The sequence below is a fragment of the Artemia franciscana genome, chromosome 4 (genome assembly GCF_032884065.1).
Source record: "Artemia franciscana chromosome 4, ASM3288406v1, whole genome shotgun sequence".
Taxonomy (NCBI): domain Eukaryota; kingdom Metazoa; phylum Arthropoda; class Branchiopoda; order Anostraca; family Artemiidae; genus Artemia; species Artemia franciscana.
In genome coordinates this window covers 52,557,731-52,582,564 of record NC_088866.1, presented here as the reverse complement: position 1 = coordinate 52,582,564, position 24,834 = coordinate 52,557,731, and the positions used below count along the sequence as shown (strand labels likewise).

The window sequence follows — 24,834 nt, the reverse complement described above, 5'->3', positions numbered from 1 at the left end:
AGAAGAAGTTAAATCATTTTTCTAAGATTCCTGACACAATAGGTGTCAAATTTTAGGTTTCTGATGTTTATCCGGATCTCTTACCCAACGTCCGCGAGTTACGGCAAGATCGCACAATCAATTCTCAATAGTTCAGAAAAAAAAACATAAATTTTTTTTATTATTGACAAGAAAGGGTGGCTCTTTAGGTTATTAAAATCCCCTTCAAGAAAACGATCTAAGATTGAAATATCCCTTTCAATTTTAAAATTTAGAACTGTAAAATAGCATTCGAACAGTTAAAGCATTTCGATGAATCCAAAAATTTTAGAATTCAATTTAAATTTTAATTTCAAGGAACATTATGGGGTTTCACAGGGGTATGTACCCCAAGACCTTGTGCTATTAGTTTAGGCTGACCAAATCATGAACTGGAAAAAAGGGGATATACCCAAGTAAGGTTTCTGCGGGTACTCTCCAGCTATTAAAGGCACTCTCTTTAGAAAATATTTATCGGAATATGCTCATTTAAACTATTTTGAGATATATATTTTTTTTCAATATAGTTGCCTTTAGTTTTGTAAATTAAATTTAGCTCAAAGGCATATCATTAACAAAAACAATAATTTTGCACTGAACAGTTATTTATTTACACATATTTTATAACACAACAGATTAATTTCTTACGCCCAAGAGTTAAATTGAGGATGTTTGACTGCTGTCCCAGCACTTGTTAAAACCTCTTTCTTATCCAATATAAAGTAATAAAAACTCGAACAGGTGATTTTGAAGTTGTAGAGAACTTCCAGAATTGCAGAAAGAATCTCCACCCCCATTTTGTTTCTTCCGTCCGTCCATTGGATGCTCATGAGCGAAAAGATTCATTCAGTATTATCATTAAGCTTTGTTCACATGCGTGTCTAGCTAGAATCCCATGTCTAGACTTGCGTCTGCCAGACATCAATGTCTAGACAACTACCGTTCACAAGTCAAACTTGGTGCTTGACTAGACCAGTTACAGCTAAGCATCCAGTTCTAGACTCTAGACTGGATAGACTTAATTAGTCTATTAAGATATAATCCAATTAATGGATAATCTATCCAATTAATGGATAAACTTAATTAGTATAGTCTATTAAGATATTAATATAATCAATTTTTTGGTTATAGTCAATCAGAATGTGACAAGTTCCAATTTTCATCATCTATTTTTACGTTTTTAAACTTAGATATAGTTTAAAAGCGACCAAATTCGTGGTAGTTTTTGGGCAATACCACAGTTTGGTCAGGATTTTTGATTATAGCCAATCAGAATGTGTTTCTTATTATAGCCAATCAGAAAGTTCCACTATTTTCACCATCTATGTTTACGTTTTTAAACTTATATAATTTTTTTTCTCATTAATTATTTAATGAGGTCTAGAAAGTTCCACTATTTTCACCGTCTATGTTTACGTTTTTAAACTTAAAATAAATTTTTTTTTTCTCATTTTAGGTTAATATGCAACACCAGACATAGTAGTGAAACACACTAAGGCAATTGTTTGGCTTGTTGCATCCATTATCTTGTAACAGCAAAAATAGGGATTACAATTTTGAAAGTTTTGCTCGCATAAGCTCTCTTGATTGGCTAAAAATGACAATTGTAATCTATTTGAAACTAAATTTGTAGTTTTGACTAAGCACTGAATTCTTCATGTGATCGGTAATTTCCTAGACGTTGGTTTCTAGCCAGAGACGTGTCTAGCATGAGATTCCGGGGTGGGATTGCAAGAGCATATTGGCACATTTTCAGAAATACTGAGTGTTGCTTTGGCCTAGTATATGTTACGAAAAAATCTAAAGCATTTTGCTTGACACTGAGGTGTTTTTTTTTAAATCCTCATCAGCCCACTCTTTGCTATTTTTACTTACAAAATCAGGTAACGAAGCCAGTTAGTCAAATAACAAAGTATGATTTATTTCAATACTTTTTTTGAAAGTAACAAAACTTTTCCTCAGTTTGTCCTCATTTGGGAATATCCTTCAAGAGCATCCATTTGAATTTTGTGAACGTTGAGAAAGATACACTTTTTTTTAGATACATTAGGCAGTTTTCATAACTCATTAGTTTCACTTTTGAATTCAATTTCCCATAGTTGGGTATCATTTGCCCCTTTAAAAATAGACTTGACATTAAATGATAAGAACTGTTCCTCATTTCTTCCGATCAAAGCTTTAAGAGTAGAAGTATTAGAACAACTTTTATGATCAAAACAATGATAAATCGTATTAATAGCACAGCAAAAGCATAGCTTGCAAGGTTTTGCTATTAGACAACAAAAAAACACGAGAAAAGAAAATAAGAGTAAGGGGATGAAACCATGTACCAAAAGTACAATCCAACACATCATTCACTTCCATAATATTTTTTTGTGCTTCCTTCAATCGTTGTAATTCCTTGGTGAAAATACTAACTTGGCATAGGCGTGCCTAACTTAAAGTGTTATTTAAGATTTTAATACAATTTCTGGAGCTTTTTCCTCGTTTAAAAAGAAATCCTTCAGAGCATCAGATGATTTCAAAATACGTTCTATTGGAGGTATCAAAGACAGCCAACGAGTCTTTGAAAAACACAAAATAGTGTCAAATTCGACGTTGATCATTTCGCAAAATTCTTTAGCCTCTTTGTTCGCACCGTGTGTACAGAGAGATAAGAGAAGTTTGACAACAATGCATTCAATGTCACTGCTTAATCTATCAGCTGCTGCCCTTATATATTTATGTAGTGCATGTGCAGGACAACCCAAACCTTCAATATCATTTATTCCTACATAACTTTATGTCCAAACGTCTACCATTATCAATACTAAAACACTTTTGCGAATTGTGCATTCGGCTTCACTGTCATTGCGTTCCTTTTTTAATACAAGTCCGCTCGTTGGAACAATTCCATAAACTTATACTGACGCTTGGGCATTATTATAAAAGATGATACTACAACTGTAACTGTAAAATACAATGAAAATAAAACAAACACCGATCACACTGTCACGAAATAGCCAGCAGAGATCACGTGGGCTGAGTCACGTAACCTTTTGGACTCACGTGGCGGCTGAAGAGAGAACAGTGCAGCCACCCCATGTGAACTGGCATCACTATTGACACGTGTTATGTGACTTTATCGTTTGACTATAAATTGCTAAGTTTTAATAATTTCAAGATGTATGTTGGATTTAAAAATGGGACATTCATGCGTCCCGAGAGCCATTTTCGGGATACCAAATAAAATCGTAAAAGCGGGACAATCCTGTTTTTCTTCAAAACTGGGGGAGTAAAAAATGTTCGGGGCACACACCCCCCATCGATACCACGGTTATTATTGTCTAATTGACTATTTATTGGTACTCATTGTATTATATAATTCATAATATATAAATGTGTCGCTATTTGACATTTTCAAACTTGTGAAATGATTAAAATCGTTTACTGAGGTGCAGGAAAGGGACCGGATATGTTCAATCAGACTTCGATCCTTCTGATCTAGAATCCTGATCCTTCCGTTGAAAACAACTTAGCAAACGGTTTTTGGCGATTAACTCAGAAAAGTGAAACTGTCAGATTCGACCTTTTGGCACAATAGTGAAGGCTTATTCACGACGCCGCTACCCGTTTTCTTCTTGATTCCACGGATTCGGAACATAAGTCCTGGTTCTAACAATAAGTTGGCTTTTGAGCCGTCCTACCCGAGTGGTTTGCGCTCCAGACTTGGAATTCTAATGTCAGACATCCGAGTCCTGGTGTTGCTAGTTATTTGGTTGGGAACAGGGGTCAATGATATGACTTTACTCTGCGGTGCCAGAGACAATCCAACTTTAAATGGGTGCCTGAAGAAATCTGGGGAGCGTCCGATGATTTACCCTCAGCTACGCATTGCACTCTGGGCGATTCAGAGGATAGGTACCTGCATAACGCCGACCATTAATCATCGAGCGGTAAAGTTTCAAGTCTAACAAGCACCAACCAAAATTGCTTTAAAAAACAACTCTTTAGTTTAATCTTTAGAGCAAAACAACGTTTTTGAATGCATATCAGAGTCACTCATGGTACTTGAGTGATAAATCCCCTTCCGCTCAAATTGCTCATTCATTGACGCGTTATAGGTCCGTTTTTTCGTAAGTTTCTTCCGGCTTAGCGTGAGACAAGCCCAAGAGAAGTGACAGATACATAATATACAAAATAATTTACCTAACACATTAGGCATACAGACCTGCTACACTATATACCTCTGATGTCCAAAAATAGCCCAAATTTGTTCCTAAGTATTATATTTTTATCTCACTTTAGTATCTTTAATTAGAATTGAGCGTCAGAGAAACATATTAGAAGAACATTATGTAGGGCGTATATTATAAAAGGACCGCATTCATTTCAAAAGTTTTCATTGTGGTTACAGACAAAATCACAGAAAAAATTTAAAGATTAGTAATATTACCCTCGGCTGGAGTCCCCAGCTTTGAACAGCCCTTTTTTCCATTTTTAGTCAGTTTCTCCTGAGCTTGTTCTAGACAGTTATTTTTTTTTCGTTATAACAGCGTGCTAGAAACAAGGGTGGATTTGATCGCTTTTTGACCAATGAAACTACTAGAAACGCAAGTCACTAATTACTTCTTTTTCAACACTGGGAGAAACAACCATTCCCATCTTGTCACAAACAATCCACCCCCCATAGAAAGTTTACAGGTAAACATCATTTCTCTACTTGTCCTAAACACTTTCATTTTAGCTCCATCAAGGCCCCTGGCCTTTTCTGTCCATGACCAGAATCCCTATAAATCTCCTTTGAAATAGACTTCACAAAAATCGGTGAAATTAAAGCCGCGAAGATCATTTGGGCACACCTCAATTTTATTTTGAATTTTTACCTGAGCTAAGTTGCGATGCAACGTCAGTGTCTTGAAATTTTCTTATATCGTTTATTCTTATATCATTATTATATATTTATTCTTATATTATCGTTTATTCTTATATTATATCTTATATTCTAATAAATCGTTCTTTATCAAGAGATGAAAGATCTTGAAGATTGATTAGTCACAAATTGAGCCTAAATATACTATACACACAAAATATTTAGCAATATATTGTGGTTTGTACGAATTTTTAAACATGCTCAAATCACCAAATAAAACTCAGTCCTCGTGAAAGTTGTTTTTTGTCTCCTACAATTTTAAGAAATAGTGAGTAATACCGTTTCGCATTGACTTGTATTTTTTTGCTAATTAAACAAATATTTATTTGCGAAACAAAACGCACTTTCACTTCAAAAGGCCTAATAACAAAATTCTAATATGTCCGAAGCCACTGAGGTGGCTTGTTTGTTTTTGTCTCCTACAAAGTTAAGAAATAGTGCGTAATACCGTTTCGCATTGACTTGTAATTTTTTTGCTAATTAAACAAATAATTATTTGCGAGACCCCCTCCCCCCACACACAAACAAACGCAGATTTGATTCGTAAGCCATGTATAGAAAGAAGAAACAAAACGAAACGCACTTTCACTTCAAAAGGCCTAATAACAAAATTCTAATATGTCCGAAGCCACTGAGGTGGCTTGTTTGTTTTTGTCTCCTACAAAGTTAAGAAATAGTGCGTAATACCGTTTCGCATTGACTTGTAATTTTTTTGCTAATTAAACAAATAATTATTTGCAAGAACCCCCCCCCCCCCACACAAACAAACGCAGATTTGATTCGTAAGCCATGTATAGAAAGAAGAAACAAAACGAAACGCACTTTCACTTCAAAAGGCCTAATAACAAAATTCTAATATATCCGAAGCCACTGAGGTGGCTTGTTTGTTTTTTGTCTCCTACAAAGTTAAGAAATAGTGCGTAATACCGTTTCGCATTGACTTGTAATTTTTTTGCTAATTAAACAAATAATTATTTGCGAGACACCCCCCCCCCCCACACACACACACAAACGCAGATTTCTTGATTCGTAAGCCATGTATAGAAAGAAGAAACAAGAACGAAACGCACTTTCACTTCAAAAGGCATAATAACAAAATTCTAATATATCCGAAGCCACTGAGGTATAATGGGTGATCATTGTGCCGATAAAACAGCAAAATATTAAAAAAAAAAATGAACATCCAAGAGGGATACTCAATCCTCCTCAGATATATACATATTTCAATGGGGATTATCAGAAGTCTGTCTAACAGGAAACCAATTTTCTTTCCTTTCACCAATAAGCACCAATCTAGAATTTATGCTAGAATCCATTCATGCTCAAATAGACTAAACCTGCTTTCTCCCATCAATTCCTCAATTCTACTGGCCGAACCCCCTCCTCCTCACTTTGATGACGCCTCTAGAGCCTGTCCTTCAAAGTTAACTCTTAGGGTTTCGAACACCACAATATTCCAGCATCAGACAATAGCCTGGATAACCTAACCCGCACAGACTGCTGAACTCGAAATTAAGAGCTACTGCGAGATATATAATCAACACCAAGCCATCTCAAGATAAACAACTGGGAACCACCCGTAATAGTCCAACGCAACTCATATAAAGAGACAATAGTTCAAAGCAACACATATAAGAGACAATAGGAAAAATAGCCAAATAGTCTTGACTGAAAAACATATTTAAGGTTGAACAGAAGAAGAAGAAAAAATGAAAAACAACGCAGCAATACCACTTCTTCCATGTATTTTAAAACTTAAATAAAATTACATCAGGAAAAAGCAGCCAACGACAATAAATTATTGTTCTTTCATTTCTCTCAATCTTCTAACAGCTGATCTAACGGTTGCTGCTGCAGTTGTGCTATATACCCAAGCGCCACCAGCAACAGTCTTTCTACATCTCTTGCAGCTCCAGATGCCAACGCAGGTTCTCTTCATGGCATCCTAAAAACGGAAAACTATTAATCCTAGATTTAGTATACAGGGGTTGTCAACCATGTTCTTGGTCCAGTTAACACCCGAAAAATATTATCGAACAAAAAAAAAGAAGATATTTTTCAAATCACTTTTGCACAGAAAACCAGCAGAAGTGAAAAATCAAGTAAACTTATTGTAGATAGCACAATGACAGCCATTTGCTCCTGAAATAAAAAACCCTTGGAAATAATAAGAGGGGTGTTTTCCACTTTATATAGATAGATAGATTTATTCACACGAAAGCCGAATTGGGCCATGGCGACATACACAAAACAAACGAAAAAATACAGCAACAAAAACAGACTGAAAAGACACTAAAACTGATTATTTAAGAAAATCATCACGATTCCTCATAACTACCCGGACGAACTTTTCAATGTTATTTATATTTAAGTAACACCTACTTCTGAAAATTTTCCGAAATCCATTCTCTCCTCTCCAGCCTCCTTACTAAATATTTCCAAGGGCAACTCCCTATATTCCCCTAAAAAATGATGGAAAGAATCATCCATCTCCCCACATATAGGGCAACTGAATGACCATCCCTCAATTTATTTCTCCCTAAATATTTCCCACGTTCTTCAAAATGATTAAAATCCCCCCTTACATACATTACCTATTTAAAATCTTCCAGAGCCAATCCCATTTTAGGTAGATTTCTTCGCCCCAGTTCTCCTTGACCTCCGCACATAGCCCAAAGGACGCCGAGGTGGCCTTCTCAGCTTGCTAAACCTGAATTTCCTGAAACTCTAGCCTAGTAGCAACTAACCTAGATACAGTCCCTACCATCTCTCCTATCCCCTTTCCCTCATTCCAGCAATTACCTAGCCTTAAAAAGTCTAATATATTCTTCTCCTGATTTGGCCACGAATCCTTCCTCCTATCTTGAAGCATAATTAAAAATGTCTGTTTAACTAGCCTATTATCTTCTATCGATGAACCCCCCTTCCCAATATTTAACCATACTACTTAACCCACTCTGTCTCATACACTTTATTCCTATATCCCCTCTCAGAACTAACCCATTAAACTTATTATTAAGGTCTAACATACGCTTAAAAAACAACTGCATTCTTTCTATATTTCACCCCTTATTAAACCCCCAAAACTCCGCCCCATAATGCAAAGCCGATCTAACCTTTGCATAAAAAATATACTTTAGCAGTGCTACATCCCTAATGTCCTTAATACTACTTTTACTTAACATTCCTAGTAGTCAATTTCCCATACTTTATACCATCTTTAGATGTTTCTTCCATTTCCCATCTGATGATAGCCTAAAACCAGTACTGAAATTCATCTGCACGGACTAGTGTCCTTCCTTTACACGTAAACTGACACTGAGAATCTATCTGTTCTCCAATTTTCATAAAAACCATAGCCACCGACTTTTTTATTAGTTTAATACTAGTTTCTTATTCCTAAAATAAGAAGATGCTATATCTAGCAGTTGTTGCAAATGTTCCTTTACTTTCTGCTACTAATGCTATGTTGTCCACAAAAAGTAATGCTATAACACTTGCACTTGAAAGCTCAATTATTGGGGCACCTCTGCCTATCAAATGTTCTTCAAAATCATTAGTATACAATGAAAATAGCCTGGGGGATATTGTACATCCCTACTTAACACCAAGTCTACTCATAATAACCCTAGATAAATCCTTGCCTACCCGTACTAGTCTTGACTATATTATACATAGATGCTATAATCTTAACAAATACGCTTGGTAGTCCTAGTGCTAACAATGACTCTATCATTAAACTTCTATCCACTCCATCAAACACCCTTTTTAAAATCCAAAAATGCAACAAATAGCCCAACCTCTTTTCTTTAACTTGCTTCCTAATCATCCCTAATAAAATAAAAATCAGATCTATAAGACTATAGCCTTTTCTGAAACCTGCCTTCGAATCAAATAAATTTCTATTTTGGTCTATCCAACTATCGATTCTACGATACAATATCTTTGCAAAAACCTTACTAAGCACATTACTTAGGCTTATACCTCTATAATTCCCAAAGATTTCTTAACTATACGCCAAAAAGCCCTAATATCCCTTTCTCTATAATCTTTTTTCAGTTGCTCCCCTGTCCTAATTTCATACTCTTTTTTCTTAATTTTCAACCTTTTCTTATACTTATTCCGAATTAACTTGCTATCCCACGCTTTCCGTAGTGCCTCTAAAACTTCCTGGCGTTTTTTTCACAATTATCGTCAAAATACCCATCCATTCTTAACTCAACAATTTAACTTTGAAGCTACCTCATATCCACAAAATCATAACCACTAATGCTAACCACTCCTCTATTAAACCAAACATTTCTCTAATTCCAGCTCAACTTCTTCACTTATCGCCCTACTCTGAAAATCTTTCTCTTCTTTCCTATTACTTTCAGTGCCTTTCTAATCCCTAAATCCTCAATTTCCCTGTTTTCTCCTTATCCCTATTAGCTGCAAGTTTTTTAGAACTAACCCACTCTAAAGCAGCCTTAACAGGCAAGTGATCCAAACCTAACAATCTCATCACCTCGAAATCCACACAGAGACGCTATAGAGGAACACGCACCAAAATATAATCAATCACACTTAAAGAAGCTCCTGAAAAACAAGTAAAATTTCCTACACCTTCATCCTTCCCATCTCTTCCATTCGAAATAACAACATTTTCCTTACCACAAAAATCAAAAATTTTGCGACCCTCATTATTCTTCCATCTACTATGGTCCTTACTTACCCTCAGAGGGAGATGAATTACTAAATTATCCCAAATAACCCCAAAAAGTCCCAACATAACCATTAAAGCCCCCCAAAACACAAAACGAATCGGAAGGAAACTGAATAAAAAATTTACGCTTTTCACCCACTAATATACACCACATATCCTCCTTGTTGTACGAGTTTGACTCTGGAGGGATGTAAACGGCACCAAAAATAATTAACCGTTCATCGGCTTCAAATCTTAACCATATCAGATTACAAGAAACACTCCCCCGCCATTGGACTCAAATTCTCAGATACAAAAACCGCAACTCCACCATAAATTCGTCCATTCCTAGATTTTCTACCATGGACACTAACATACCGAAATCTTTCAAATTGAATTTCATTTTCCAACCAAGTTTCAGATAATGTTACAATATCAAACATGCACTGCGATACCAATAGACTGTTAATTTTCATTTCAGTCCATCCTTGAATGTTCCAATACACCATATTTATTCTTTCCTGCACAACACCGTGGCCCTGATCTCTCTATTCTTTCAGCCAATCACTTTGATCTTGGAAAGATAGCTTACAATGTGCGATCTGGCTTTCATTTATTGTGGCTCTACTTCTAAAAAAAGGTGGCTGAATTGTATTCCGCACAATCATTCCGGCTAATAGATTCAGAATTTTGTCTCTTTGGAGCGCCCCTTTCAACTTGTGGTGAAGCACCAGAAAGGGATGTTTTATGCACTTCGATTACATTTTGCAATTGTACAGGATCACTAAATGCTCTAAGGAATAACTGCATAGATGTGGCGCTTGAGTTCTTTCTTTCAACAAATCATTAAAGGTATTTAAATTTTATCAGTTTTACCAATTCTATATTACAAGCACTTTTATCAAGGTACGTGATTCTAGTAATTAGGAAAAGGTATTTGAAATTACCAATTTTTAAAAATTCTTTAGAAGATAGAGCTCTATCCAGGTAGGTGATTTCAGCAATTCAGACACGTTTGAATTTTCTTAATTTTATTTACCAAGTTGGCCAGTACTACATGACAAATAAACATATCAAGGCAGATGGCTATAGCAGTTGAGCAGAGGTATTTGAATTTTATCATATATATATACATATACATATATATATATATATATATATATATATATATATATATATATATATATATTAAAACTAATTTTTTGAATTGCTTTCAAAAAGTTTTGTGAACAACATTCTAAGATGATTTTCAGTCTTTAATTTACAGCAGATATTAAAATGGTCAAAATAGTGAACAGAATTTTTGGGCTGATCCTCTACTGTTGAATGCAATTACTAAATAAAACTACCAACTTACCTTTCCACAAAAGGTGCAGGTGTATTTGGCATGTTGAGTGATTTCCATTTTCTTCACCATTTTACGAAGGGAGGCACCATAACGGGTACCATATTTACCAGTGATTCCAACCTTCTTGGTGCGTTTTGCCTAAAAAATGGACAACTTTCATATATTTTTTTAGAAGGAAAAACAATTAAAAACTGCTTTAAAAAAGCCAAAATTTATTGTGAAAATAATAGTAATCGTAATATAAAAGTGAAAATAATAGTAATAGTAAAAAGTAAAAAAAAAGGGTAATAAGTAATCTCAGCTGTTCAATACTATTAACTTTATATTAATAATATTACTATTGATTTTATGTTGATAATATTATTATCAAAATATTTAAAAACTTATATTTTTTTTACGCTCATATTAATGCAAACATAATTAATATGCTAAATATTCTAATTTAATATCAATAAAATATTATATTATGATAAAATTTGATTATTTCTGATGCATAAAGTAGTAAACAAATGGATAGCTTAGGTTTCTCAGTTGCTTTTTTTGTCAAAAACTCAGAACCCCCCCCCCCACCTACATGTCCAGACAGAGGCTAATATTTCAACATAATGAAATTAGGCAGGTTCAGGACACCTATGCACAATCGACAAGGGATTCCCTTTTAGATTGGTCCAAAGGACACACTATTATTAAAATTATATTAAAAACTGTTACATAAGGAGAAATTTTCTTGTGTTCTTATCTACTCTAATCACAAACAAAATTATATAGTTCTGTCAAAAAAGGATTAACCAATAGATAGCTATGAAACAAGAAATATTCAGAAAAGACAAGAACAAAAATGGAGGAGGGGAGAGAGAGAGAAGTTTGTTCAAACCAAAATCTAGTCCCAAATTTGCCTGATATGAATTAAGAAAATTTATGCTATTGTATTTTTAGAGATGCTTCAGTATCATTTTCATCCAATGAAAATACCAGAAAGTTTTTTAAGCATAAAGGGGGCAGGGGAAATAAAATCTTGGGGGTATTATCTTCCAATTTACACTTGATTAGCAGACTTCACTAATTGCATTTATTTTTCTAAGAGGTTTAACTGGGTTAATTATTAAAAAAAAGTTAGAACTTAGACCACAAAGCTCTGGGGCAAAACAGAGATTGAGACACAGCAAAAGAAAATATTCCTCACTAACATGCTTTTACTTGCCACATGAAATATGGTTTTTATGCCACATTGACATATGGCAAATTATGGTCATATGGCTTTTTCATTCTCATCACAACCAACCACCTCTTCAGTTTGTAAATCTAAACATAGATGTTCCTTCCTTCATTCCTGCACATACAATCAAAGCAAAACAAGTTTAGCGCCAGTCATTTTTTTGTACTTGACCAACATACTTCTGCTCCAGTTTTTTCTCTTCTGTGATCATTAAAATAGCTAAAAATTACCAAGGCGTCTGAAAACTCAAAGAATTGTTTATGTGATAAATTATTCACTGGTTTGAGAGAATTCTAATGTAGTCCAATGAGAGCATCTTCATTGAGACAATAAAAACTTAATGGTAACATTGTCTTAATTTCGTAAATTTATGACATTTTTTTTTGGAGATTTTGTAAATTTATTTGCTTAAATAGTTGACTATTTTAATTTTTGAATATAAACCTGCTCAAGACACAAACTTTTATTCAATTTAATCTGATGGTTAAATTAGACAGGCGATTTCACATTGTTGTATCTCTTTATGATTATTGTCTAAAAAAAAAAAATGTTGGAATATTAACTAGAAGTTTATAAACATAAGAAGTGATCAAATATATTTCTTGTGGGTTTTTACAAATTTTTGCCTTTGCCCCAGTAATATAGGTTTTAGTTTTATCCTATATTTAATTTGCAATTCAAGAATGTCTTACAGCAACTCAAGATTTTTCTATCTTGCAGACTTTCTCAATGTTGATAAAACTGGAACTTCTTACCTATTGGATTTTTAAACATTTAATGGATGACTCAAAGCCTTCCCAATTGAATGTTTATGAGTCTCCACGACTCTTTTTGTCTCTCCCTTTTTCCCACTAAACCTATCCCCACCCACAAAGCTGAGACCCTCAGCCCCTTGCCCAGAGAAACCCGACTCTTTTTGTCTCCCCTTTTTCCCACTAAACCTATCCCCACCCACAAAGCTGAGACCCTCAGCCCCTTGCCCAGAGAAACCCAGGATGAGCTAATCAAAGATCAAGAGCATGCTCCTTGTTTTGTAAGATCCAAAGACATGTTTATCATGAGTTTGAGAATCTAGTTCTTTAAAGTAACTAGTGATAGTTCTTTTAATTATCACTAGTTCTTTTAAGTTTTTAGTGATAGTCCATAAGAATAAAACACAAGGTTGAACTCATCCAGCCAGACACCACAGACAACTGAAAGCCATATTGTGATAACGTACCAGCACACAGTCCCTTCATTGTTCTTTCACAACAGAAGTGCCAATATTTCTTTGTACAGACAGGCCTTAACCCCTGCCATTTTTTTCTATTTCCACAGAAAAAGGAACTCTGATAAGAGAGTATTTCAAGGCAATGGACAGGTCAAACCAACTAGCCTAGCATTGTTCACAAAGATTTCAAAGGGCTACTCTTTTTAGCTCCTCCCAGAAGAGAGGCTAAAATGCTCACTAGAGCTTATGTATCAAAATAGAAAGAGACAATTTAGAAAATTTTAAAGCAGTTGTAAAATTTAACTCAACCAATAAATTTCAATAGACATACTATACTGACAATCTACAGTTTGTACAACAGCCTTTAAGCTAGGAGGGACTTGGGCCAAAAGCTAGTAGGCTATTATACAAGCGCAATAGTGGTGTACTATACAAGAATAGAGCCTCCATCAGAGCTTTTCTATCAGCTGAATCCAATTACTGAGCCAGTTTACAATCTACAAAGCTAAAGATTGAGATAGTTGTCACTAAAGAAATCTATGGGATAGATTGTCACTTTATTAATTGATGCTGAATTGAGATATACTAGTGTCAGGATGATTAAACAGCCTAAAACACTGCCATGTCTAACTCCTTTTATTTGTAATCTCATCCAAAAAAAAAAAAAAAAATTCAAAGCATGAAAAAAGCCTGACAAAGATAGGAATTACTGTAGCTTCAAAAGATACCGGGTAGCCATAAATTTTGTTACAAATAATATTAAAAATTAAAATCAAATTACAAAATAAATAGGCTCAACAAATCAAGGTAAATCTCAAACTCTTTTGGAGGCATGCATCAACTAAAAAACAGGCAGACACTGAGTTCCAGATTTGTGGAAAAATGGATGTGTGATATCCACACCTAAAAGTAAAGCATAAGTCTTGAACAAACAATTTTCCTCAGTATTTCTTACTGGTCAGGATGTCCTGCCCCCTGCACTCTTTTCTTACACTATCACTGCCACTATGCCAACTATTTAATGCATGGTGAATAAGAAACTTGCTTCAATTAATATGAATAAATCCAAGGGACTTGACAATATTCATCCTAGGCTTCTCAAGCATACTAAAGATATCTAGGCTGCCCCATTAGCAGTAATCTTCCAAAAATCAATCAAAGCTGCACAACTTCTAGCTACACAAAAGCTGTTTTGCATCACAATTTTTAATTGGTAAAAAAAAGTACACCAATGAAATCGTCATAGCCAAAAACCCCACACACTAAACCATCAGTACCCTGAATTGATGGGTTCAGATGGAAGCAGCCTTCCTCATTTACAGAATAATTCTTGTTTATTCCAAATTATCCACAAAATTTTGTTTTCAAAAAGGGAAAAAGAAATTCTGCTGCAAGTTACAGACCAATCAGTATTACCTCTTCTGCTGTCAAAGTGATTGAAGGAATGGTTAATGACACTACTATTAAACATCTTGAAAACAATGGCATCCTTCACCATTATCAATATGGTTTCCAAAGTGGTAGATCTGTTGACACAAATTTACTGCAGTCTAACAATCTTGATACAGATCTAATAGACAATAATTCCTGATGATGTTGCCCTCTTTGACCCAGCCAAAGCCTTTGATAGGTTCTGCCACAGAAGACTGTTGTCAAGTTACATGCTGAAGAAATAAACAACCAAGTTGTTGGCTGGATTAAGACATTTCTTGCTGAAAGGACTCAACAGGTCAGAATATTCACATCCCATGGAATGCTTATTTATTCCAATTCATTGCTAGTCAAGAGTGGTGTGCTGCAAGGTAGTATCCTTGGCCCTACCCTCTAAAAACTCTTCTATTAATGATGCCCCTAGTGTAGTACACAATTATTTAACTTTATATGCTGATGATTCCAAACTTATTGGTGGTATCAGAAACCAACTTGACACAGATGTTTTTCAACACATTATAAATTAGCTTGATAATTGGGCAAATGCCTCATTTTTGAGCTTTAACACATCTAAATGCCATGTCCTTCATTTTGGAGAAAATAACTTACATTTTGGGTACACTCTCAATGCTCTTCACATTGAAAAAGATCTGGGTGTCTTGGCTGATGAGAAACTTAAATTTGATTCTCATGCTTCAATGGCTGCTTCCTCAGCAAACCAAACCCTAGGAGCCATAAAGAGAACTATCAGCAGCTGCTCTCCAGGAGTCATGACAACCCTATATAAAGCTCTTGTTTGACCTAAACTTGAAGTTGGCATGATACTTACATCCTCCTTTTATAAAAAACACAAATTCATCCTAGAAGCAGTATAAAGGTGGATGTCATAACTGCCTCCAAACTTATTTTGACAAACATTGTCCCTGATTTATTCTTGATTGCTGCCACCTCTTCTACCAGATGTCACTAAAAGCTGTCTAAGATGTCATGTAGACTCTGCCAGAGAAATCAGTTCTTTTCAAACAGTCACCAACTGTTGGAATAGACTGTCAGAATATGCTGTCTCTGCAACTTTTCTTGACACTTTCAATTATGAGTCAACACTGAATAGAGTGATGTTGAGTAGAAATATGTTTGGGAAGCCCATGAGTCTTCAACTCATCTTTAATTCTTCACAGAGCATACAAGGGGGAAATCCTTAGATTACTCCAAGCTGTAATTTAAGGTAAAATTAGGCAGAACAATTGTAGTTAATCAATTTCAATTACAATTCTACTATACATTACCCCTCCCTCTAATGTACAAATATATAGCCCAAACTAAATATTTCCAATACATTTTGTCATGTGGCACTCTTGTTTCAACTTGCAAATTGAACACTGATCAAATTGAGGAACACAAAGCACATATAAAAATATGTCACCTACAATTATTCAGCATTTTATGAAATTTAACATGCTGTCTTCTCAACAGCCTGATTTCTAGGCTTCTACTACTTAAATATATTTTTACAATGTATAACACTGAATGTTTTAGGTGTACTGATAGTCAACAGATGAGCCTAATTTTCAACAAAAATGTCTAAATCTAAGGGGCACTAGAGTTCATTTCTGACACAAATAGTATATTTGGATTCTAGATGTAATTGTAAATAAGAAGGCATGTCTATTTCATAGATTCAAATCAACAGTTGACAAGGAATACTTCAATAAGCCATGGCAATTAGTTTGGGACTCACCGGATCAGTCAACACAATGGTTTTCACTGACTAACAATAACAGGATCATCCTATTGCTGGCAAGTATGATTCAAGGTAATTAGTGAGTTAATTGCAGAATTCACCCAAATTTGAAGCTTGAGCCTAAAGTTAGAAAATGCTGTCTAATCTTGGAAACACAATATTTGTGAAGCAGAATAAATTCATATTAATAGGCTAGACTACATGTTTTTTTTGCTTTGCAATTATTTGCTTACAATATTAGCTAACAGTTATTTATTTAGACAGCAGAAACAGAATTGTTAGCTAAAAGAAATACTTTTGCTTTAAATTTTCCAACAAGCATTCAATTTGTTAGAAGTGTTCTATAACAATGTTAGCTAACACTTGTTGGGATAATTGTTAGCCTATAGTTTTTGTTTGGACAGCAGAAAAACTGTTCTGTCTATGTTTGGTAAAATACAAGCTACTTTTTGCTATCATAGAAAGGGACCACGTTAGGAAAATCAAACTTTTAGTAATGGATCCAAAGCCAAAAACATACTCCAGAAAAAATATTACCAAGCTACTATGTTAACCCTCTTCTGGTAACTAAGCATTATAAATTTGCCTTGGCTACTTGACAGGTCTATATCTATTAGAATTTTGACAAAGTAACATTACACCTTAACTTTCAGTTTGTATTCCACTAGTTTTAGCTCTAAAAATACAATTTCTGTAATTCAAGTAAAATTTTTAAGCTGAAAATACTTTGCTTTTACTAAATTTAACCATAAGATCTATTTTGCAAGGTTTCACTTTTTTAAACAAAGCTTTTTGGTAAAATTCTTCTTTAGCTACTTCCAGCTATATTGGAAAGGGGTAATATTAGGAAAATGAAACTTTCAGGGTTGGGTGTACAGGTTAAAGTATGTCCTAGGAAGATATTTTTAAGTACCTACTACAACTACTACTCCTTCTCTCTCTAGAGATTCCTGACCTTTGATGACATTAAAATATGTGTGTTATAAAAGTGAAACCTTGCAAAATAGATCTTCTGCTTGAATGAAATACAACAAGATTCTATTCAGCTTCAAAACTTAGCTTAATGCCAATGTATAATGTTTTCAAGATATGCAAATGCATCTCCTAAATTTTGGGTAAAAACATTGATATAGTTTAAAATTTGGTAAATATATGACTGTTCATATCATTGACTTACCAATAAAGTGAATATACCACTTGTTGCCTTTTTTTATACTCTTTATGAATATAATAATTGCTTTTATTGCAAATTCAAATTTAAGCACTTTTTGACCAAACCCAACCTTATAAATAATTTTTGCCACTGAGAAAATGTAGTACTATTTTGTCAAAAACAACCAAGAAAAGAGCACTGAGAAAACAGTATTATTTTGTCAAAAAACAACCAAATAACTCATACTTTAAATGAAAATTTGTCATTTTTAAGAACTAAAAAGTGCTTAAATTTGACTTTGTGATAGAAGTAATTATTATATTCATAAAGAGCATAGAAAAGGCATTGAGCAGTATATTCGCTTTATTAGTAAGTCAATGATATGAACAGTCATATATTTACCTAAAATTCTGCTCAAATAAGAGGAATTGCATTTTCAGAACTAAAGCCAAAGAAACTGATAACTGAAAATTAAGTTAAAATGTTGTTTTGTCAAGGTTTTAATAGGTATTGGACCTGTCATATAGCAAATTTCAGGATCCTCTTTAGGGAGGAGTGGATATAGGTACTCCAAAATACCTTCCCAGGACATACTTTAGCCTGTAGACACATTTTCACAACCTAATCCCTTTCCAAAATAGCCAGAAGTAGGTAACATAGAATTTTACCAGCTTTATAAAGGTTATCAAAGGTTAATACTCTCTAGCAGAGGTGGGTTTGTCAAAATACCTTCCCAAGACATACTTTGATATTTTCTGTTCATATTATTTACACATAAATAAAGGGAGCATACTAGCCTACTCAATGCCTTTTTTATGCTCTTTCAAAATATAATAATCAATTTTGCCAAAGGCTAAACGAATTTTACCCCCACTCCTATTTAAACCAATTAAGGGTATATATTTACACATTAGGGGTAGGTTAAAGTTGATTTCTGATGGAAATGAGAGGTAATTTTAAAATTTACCCCCCCCCCCTGAATGTGCAAATATATACCCTAAACGGATAGATATAGAGGGGGAGGGAGGGGGGATAAATTCATTTGGTCTACAAGCTAAAGTATATCCTGGGAAGGTATTTTAAAGTACCAACCTTGGTAAAATTCTAGTTAATTGACTTCTTACTATCTCAGAAAGGGTTTAGGTTAGAAAAATGAAACTTTCAGGGATGGGTCTACAGACTAAATTATGTCCCAGGAAGTTATTTTAAAGTACCCATCTCCACTCCTTCTCCCTCGAGGGCCCTGAAAATTGCCTACATGACAGGTCTATACTGGAAGATGTCAATGTGGCATGATCTACACTGATAATGGCGATCCAGTTTTCTCCTCCACTTCCATGGTTATAAGTGGCATCCCACAGGGAACCATCCTTGGACCAATGTTGTTCAGCATATATATTAACAACTGTACAACCTATCTATGCAACCTTTTAACATTATATGCTGACAACTGTAAGCTCATCAGGCCTGGTGAAACTGAAGAAAAAAGAGCCTGCATTCAGCTAGACCTCAACAGGCTATCCTCCTGGTTATCAACTTGGGCTCTACAATTCAATGCAACTAAATACAAGGTACTGCACTTGGGGCACAACAACCCCCACCATCCCTACCATTTAGGGTGTGATTGGTTGGAAGCAGTTGCTGGGGAGAGAGACTTAGGTGTCATTGTGGACAAGGATTTAAAATTCCACAGTCACACTCAGGCTCAGGTTGCAAAAGCTAATTGAGCTCTCAGACTCATTGAGTGCTCTTTTGTAACCAGAAAGTAATGTGTAGTTACAAAACTTTATAAATCCCTTGTCTGTCTCCACCTTGAGTTTGGCCTTTCCCCAAAATAAAATGGACACAAGAGCCCTTGAAAGTGTCCAAAGGAGAGCAACCAAACTGGTCTGTGGCTTAAATACTGCCCCTTACCAGGATTGTCTGAGGTCTCTGACATTCCAACCCTCACATATTGAAGATATAGAGGAGATGTGATCATGGCATGCGCAATTTTCAAATCCAGTCATCTGAACCAGATCTTCATCCCCTCCCTGGCTAACAATACAAGTTGTCACATTCTGAAGCTTCACCTGCCTGGATGTTGGAATGAAGTGGCTTCTTTTCTATTTGGGTGGTCCCCCTCTGGAATAGCCTATCCAAGTCTACCATCCAAGCTGAGACTCCCCACTCCTTCTAGGCTAGTTGACAGGGACTGGGAGAGGGCTTAGTGGAGGCTGGACTGGGAAGCTAAGCCAACATAATTACATCACTCACCACCAGCAAGAACTACAGGAGGATCTACCATCTTATCTTGCTGGCAAATGCAATTTAAGGTAAACCTACTGAAATTTTGACAAAAAAACAACATTTTACTTCCATTTTCAGTAACTAGTTGCTTTTTCTCTGCCTTTAGTTCTGAAAATGCAATCCCTGTTATTTGAGTAGAATTTTGAGCCATATCAATGTTTTTTTTTTCTTCAAAATTTAGGATATCTATTTGAATATCTTTAAAACCTTATAAAATGGAATTGAGCAAAGTTATGAAGCAGAAAACAATTTTGCTGTACTTCCATTAAGCAGAAGATCTATTTTGCAAGGTTTCACTTTTATAACACACATATTTTTAAAGGTCATCAAAGGTCAGGGCCCTCTAGAGGGAGGAGTGGAGGTAGTTGCTTCAAAACACCTTTCTGGGACATACTTTAGTCTATAGATTCATCCCTGAAAGTTTCATTTTCCTAAACTAAACCCTTTCTGAGATTGCAAGAGGTCAATTAACTAGAATTTTACCTCTACCTCCACTCCTTGCAAAATTTAGGAAATGTATTTGAATATCTTTTAAACCTTATAAAATGGAATTGAGCAAAGTTATGAAGCTGAAAACAATTTTGTTGTAGCCTACTTCAATTAAGCAGAAGATTTATTTTGCAAGGTTTCACTTTTATAACACATATTTTTGAACGTCATCAAAGATCAGGGTCATCTAGGGGGAGAAGGAGTGGAGATAGGCACTTCAAAATACCATCTGGGACATACTTTAGCCTGTAGACCCATCCCTGAAAGTTTCATTTTCCTAACCTAACCCATTCCTGAGATAGCACTAAGTCAATCAACTAGAATTTTACTGTTCCATTTATCCCAGTCAAAGTTAGCAAAATGTTGCTTCAATAGAATTTTACCCTAAGTGTCAATAGCCTACTGAACACAGTAAAATTCTAGTTAATTGACTTCTTGCTATCTCAGAAAGGGGTTAGGTTAAGAAAATGAAACTTCCAGGGATGGGTCTACAGGCTAAAGTATGTCCCAGGAAGGTATTTTAAAGTACCCACCTCCACTCCTTCTCCCTCTAGAGGGCCCTGAAATTTGCCTACATGACAGGTCTATACCTATTGAAATTTTGACAAAACAACATTTTACCTCCATTTTCAGTTACTAGTTGCTTTTTCTCTGCCTTTAGTTATGAAAATACAACTCCTGTTATTTGAGTAGAATTGAGTTAGCCATATCAATGTTTTTTTTTCTTCAAAATTTAGGAAATGTATTTGCATATCTTTAAAACCTTATAAAATGGAATTGAGCAAATTTATGCTGAAAACAATTTTGTTGTACTTCAATTAAGCAGAAGATCTATTTTGCAAGGTTTCACTTTTATAACAGACATATTTTTAAAGGTCATCAAAGGTCAGGGCCCTCTAGAGGGAGAAGGAGTGGAGGTAGTTCCTTCAAAATACCTTCCAAGGACATACTTTAGTCTGTAGATTCATCCCTGAAAGTTTCATTTTCCTAACCTAAACCCTTTCTAACATAGCAAGGTCAATTAACTAGAATTTTACCCTGAAAACATAGCTAAAGATGAATTTAAAGCAAGATATTGGTCCAAGACTAGGCATTGTCTAGAGAACAGACAGGGTGCATTATTAGAAAATCAGTCATATTTAGAATGAGCATCAAACATGGAATAGGGGGAAAATATCCTTCTCCACTTTAACAGATGCATTCAACACCAGACATTTCTAAGGAAATTGGGACCCATTAAATAAAGCCTATCAAGTCCGGTCAGTTTCATTTACAGATAGCAGCAAATCCAATCATCTTTTCATATTATAAAACCAAAATACTATCTTAACAACTTGTAAACCACAAGGTAATAATTCTTCAAAATAATGTAAGGTAACTCCGATGGATTAGGATAACTCACCATTTCTAAAATTGTTAATTTAGGGCAAATTAATTGTTTCTTCCACTGTGCAAAAATTTATGTCAGCGTTGTTCATTCGAAAACTCAAATTCAGTTTCAGATGACGAAAAACGAGTGAAAAGACAGGCATGCCCACAGACAAAAAATATGTAATACAGACATCCAACTGAATTCAAGTTTCTCGGGCTGCTAGCATGAAATAACGTGACCATGTATAGCAAAAAGTCATATGGATATCCCATCCTTTTTCAACATTGGAAGATGTGGCACTCATATAATTGTATCACATGTTTTTTATCTATGGTCACGCCCATTTATTAGACTTCAGACTTTAATTTTCAGAAAATTATTTAATTGAAATTGCAAAAAAGATTTATGTTTTCCCTAATGCACGCTCTGTGTTGTTCATCTATACCTACCATACAACTGATCTTTGTAATATGCAGAAAAGCTAAAGCAGTGGCGTCAACTCATGGCATTCTTTTTTGTAATTTTCCAATAAAGATAAAAAAAACGTTTTTCAATTGAAACACCCGAAAAAAGTTTATTTTTCAAAACTTAGGGTGAAGAAAGCTACCAAAAACATCTGGGGAAGGGAAATTTACTCTCTGTTATTGACATCATTCTATTGGAGGTTTCTCTGTGAATATAAACAGTGACATATTATTTTTTCGGCACTTAGCTAGTTGTCAAACAGACACTTGTGTTAACTTTGGATGAATAATGTTTCCTCTTCTTTCCAAATTCCCTTTTTATCTTTCCCGATCGTAATTAAATGATGTCTAATTGAAATTGTGTCTGATATTCCTCAAAGATATGTCGCGCATTTTTAAGGCTTCAAGTAAGGTATTAAATGAGTTTATATGTTATTTTAGTCCTAGTTTAATTGAGTATGAAAAGAAAAGTTGGTTGAAAAGAGTATCATCAATCAACAATCAAGAATTTTGACCCATTCTTTGATGTAAAAATCTTGTGAATTTTTTGAAGATTTACTAGTTCGTTGTGGTATGCAAAAAAGATACTACAAATATCACAAAAAATTAAATTATTAGCATCAGGGTTCACACAAATATTGGTTTGAATAATTTTGTTTGAACACTCATTTGAATTTTTTTGTTCAATTCAATTCCTAATTTATTTTTCCAAAGGCCATTTTCTTCCTTTCAAGTGGTCGGTTAATTGTACCGCAGTGAAACAATTTAAAGTGGGATACACTTGTATATGCTATGCGATCTTTCTCCTTGAAAATATTGGGACTCTCTTCTTCTTCTTTTAAAGTAAAGTCTGTTTTTGTGAAGGCACTAATACATGAGCGGTGGCGGCTTTCTTTTTTCCCTAAGAAAATACTAAAAATTACATTTTTCAATGGAAACACCAAAAGAAATTATGTTTAAATATCCAGGTAGAGAGGAGCCAAAATTAATGAGGGAAGGGTTTGGGGAAAAGGAAAAGGCGTCAGTGGATGATGCTAAAACAAGCTTAATCTTCTATGCTATATTTTGGTTTTAAAGATATTTATGAAACTGAATGATGAAAATAAGCAAGGTTTTTGATTTTGAAATTCAGCAGCAGTTGAATTCACATATTATTGTGGGAAAATGTTAAGATTGGATACATGCTCTCCTAAAAAATCTATCAAAAGCAAAATGAATAGAAGTTTTACCTTCGGCTTTGCATATAATAATTTGCGTTAAAGGATGTGTAAGGTATCTATGACTGGTCAGGAAAGAAATAATTCAGGTTGCACAAGAATTTCATATGCAAACCAACTTTATGAAAGCCAGGGTCAAAGGCTAACACAAATGTTACATTGCCATTCTGTAACACATGGTAAGAAGGTTAAATGGTTCTTGATTAGTCCGGAATAAGAATTTGCCAACCAGAAACAGTCTTACCTCTTAGTGCGGTTCTTTCCAACATTAAATTTGTTACCTTCCAATAATACTAGGGTGATAGGTCTACTTTGCCGATGTAAAGGTACTTTTACTTTGCCAATAAAAGCTTTAAAGCGATGTACCCTCCCTTCTTGCATTATTTCTAGCCATGCTCATGTAAAACTATTTTATGAATTGGTGTTCAACAAGATTTTGAGTTTGACAATATTTTAACAGGTACTACTTTTTGGTTTTATCTTACTTTTGAGTAACATATGCTATTGCGCGTAAGAGTGCGAAAGAGTCTACGATTCTCTCGCTTAGAACAATTCACAAAATCAGGAACAAATTTGCATTCTTAGGGACCTCGTGGGTAACCCTAGGGATATGTCTTTTTAGTCGTTTTGACACAACAGTGATTGAGCTGGCAACACTGTGCAGAATTGGATTGCGACCTGGAGTATTTAATATATTTTTGTGAATGTAATGTCGGCAATATCAGAAGCTTTAACCTCAGTTAGGAGACGTGTAGCTGCTGCAACAGCAAAGAGAACTTCGGTAACTTGAACTAAAAACAATACTTTTTGTAGGGCTTAGTGTAAATTATTTAGTGCCATCTACTTCGTAAAACATTGATGGCATAAAAATCAAGCCAAAGAAAAAGTCTATACCATTTCAGTTCTGTGTTGCCAAATCAGCTATTTCCCGCCAATTGGGCTGTTAAATTTTCAGCCTCTTGTGACAAGTGAGTTAAAACCCGCGAGGCTAGTTTTTAGGCTACAATGTTTCAAATCATGCTACTTTTGGGCTAAAAATTGAATTTGCTTGAAATTAAAAAAAAATCCTGTTTTTTCCATAATTTTTAGAGACTTGGATTGCAATATAACTATACTTTGTCTTAGACTATGAGTGCCCCCCTCTCATTTGTGGGTACCCCATTCTAGATTTTCATCACCATTCCTTCAAAATGAAGGTATGTAGAACATTTACCATCCCAATAAAGATAACAAATGCAAATAATTCTGGCACCTTTTTTGTGAGCATTGGGTTCTGGCCTCAGAGCGAAA

At 34.8% G+C, this 24,834-nt stretch overlaps 2 protein-coding genes across 2 annotated transcripts in view; one reads left to right on the top strand and one right to left on the bottom strand.

Annotated features, from left to right (window-relative positions):
- Positions 1 to 6,658: 6,658 nt before the first annotated feature.
- On the bottom strand, positions 6,659 to 22,029 carry LOC136026575 (large ribosomal subunit protein eL43). The gene is made up of 3 exons (XM_065703280.1): positions 21,894 to 22,029; positions 10,972 to 11,100; positions 6,659 to 6,875 (listed from the first exon to the last, which is right to left on the bottom strand). Exons 1-3 carry the CDS (start codon positions 21,894 to 21,896, stop codon positions 6,729 to 6,731), a joined length of 279 nt encoding a protein of 92 aa, XP_065559352.1. The 5' UTR covers positions 21,897 to 22,029; the 3' UTR covers positions 6,659 to 6,728.
- Positions 22,030 to 24,173: 2,144 nt separating this feature from the next.
- Positions 24,174 to 24,834, top strand: part of LOC136026573 (pyridoxal phosphate homeostasis protein-like) — a 32,720-nt gene continuing 32,059 nt past the window's right edge. Inside the window, exon 1 of the mRNA XM_065703274.1 lies at positions 24,174 to 24,325. Within this exon, the coding sequence (XP_065559346.1) occupies positions 24,254 to 24,325 (72 nt within the window). The 5' untranslated portion in view covers positions 24,174 to 24,253. The remainder of the gene's footprint in view (positions 24,326 to 24,834) is intronic.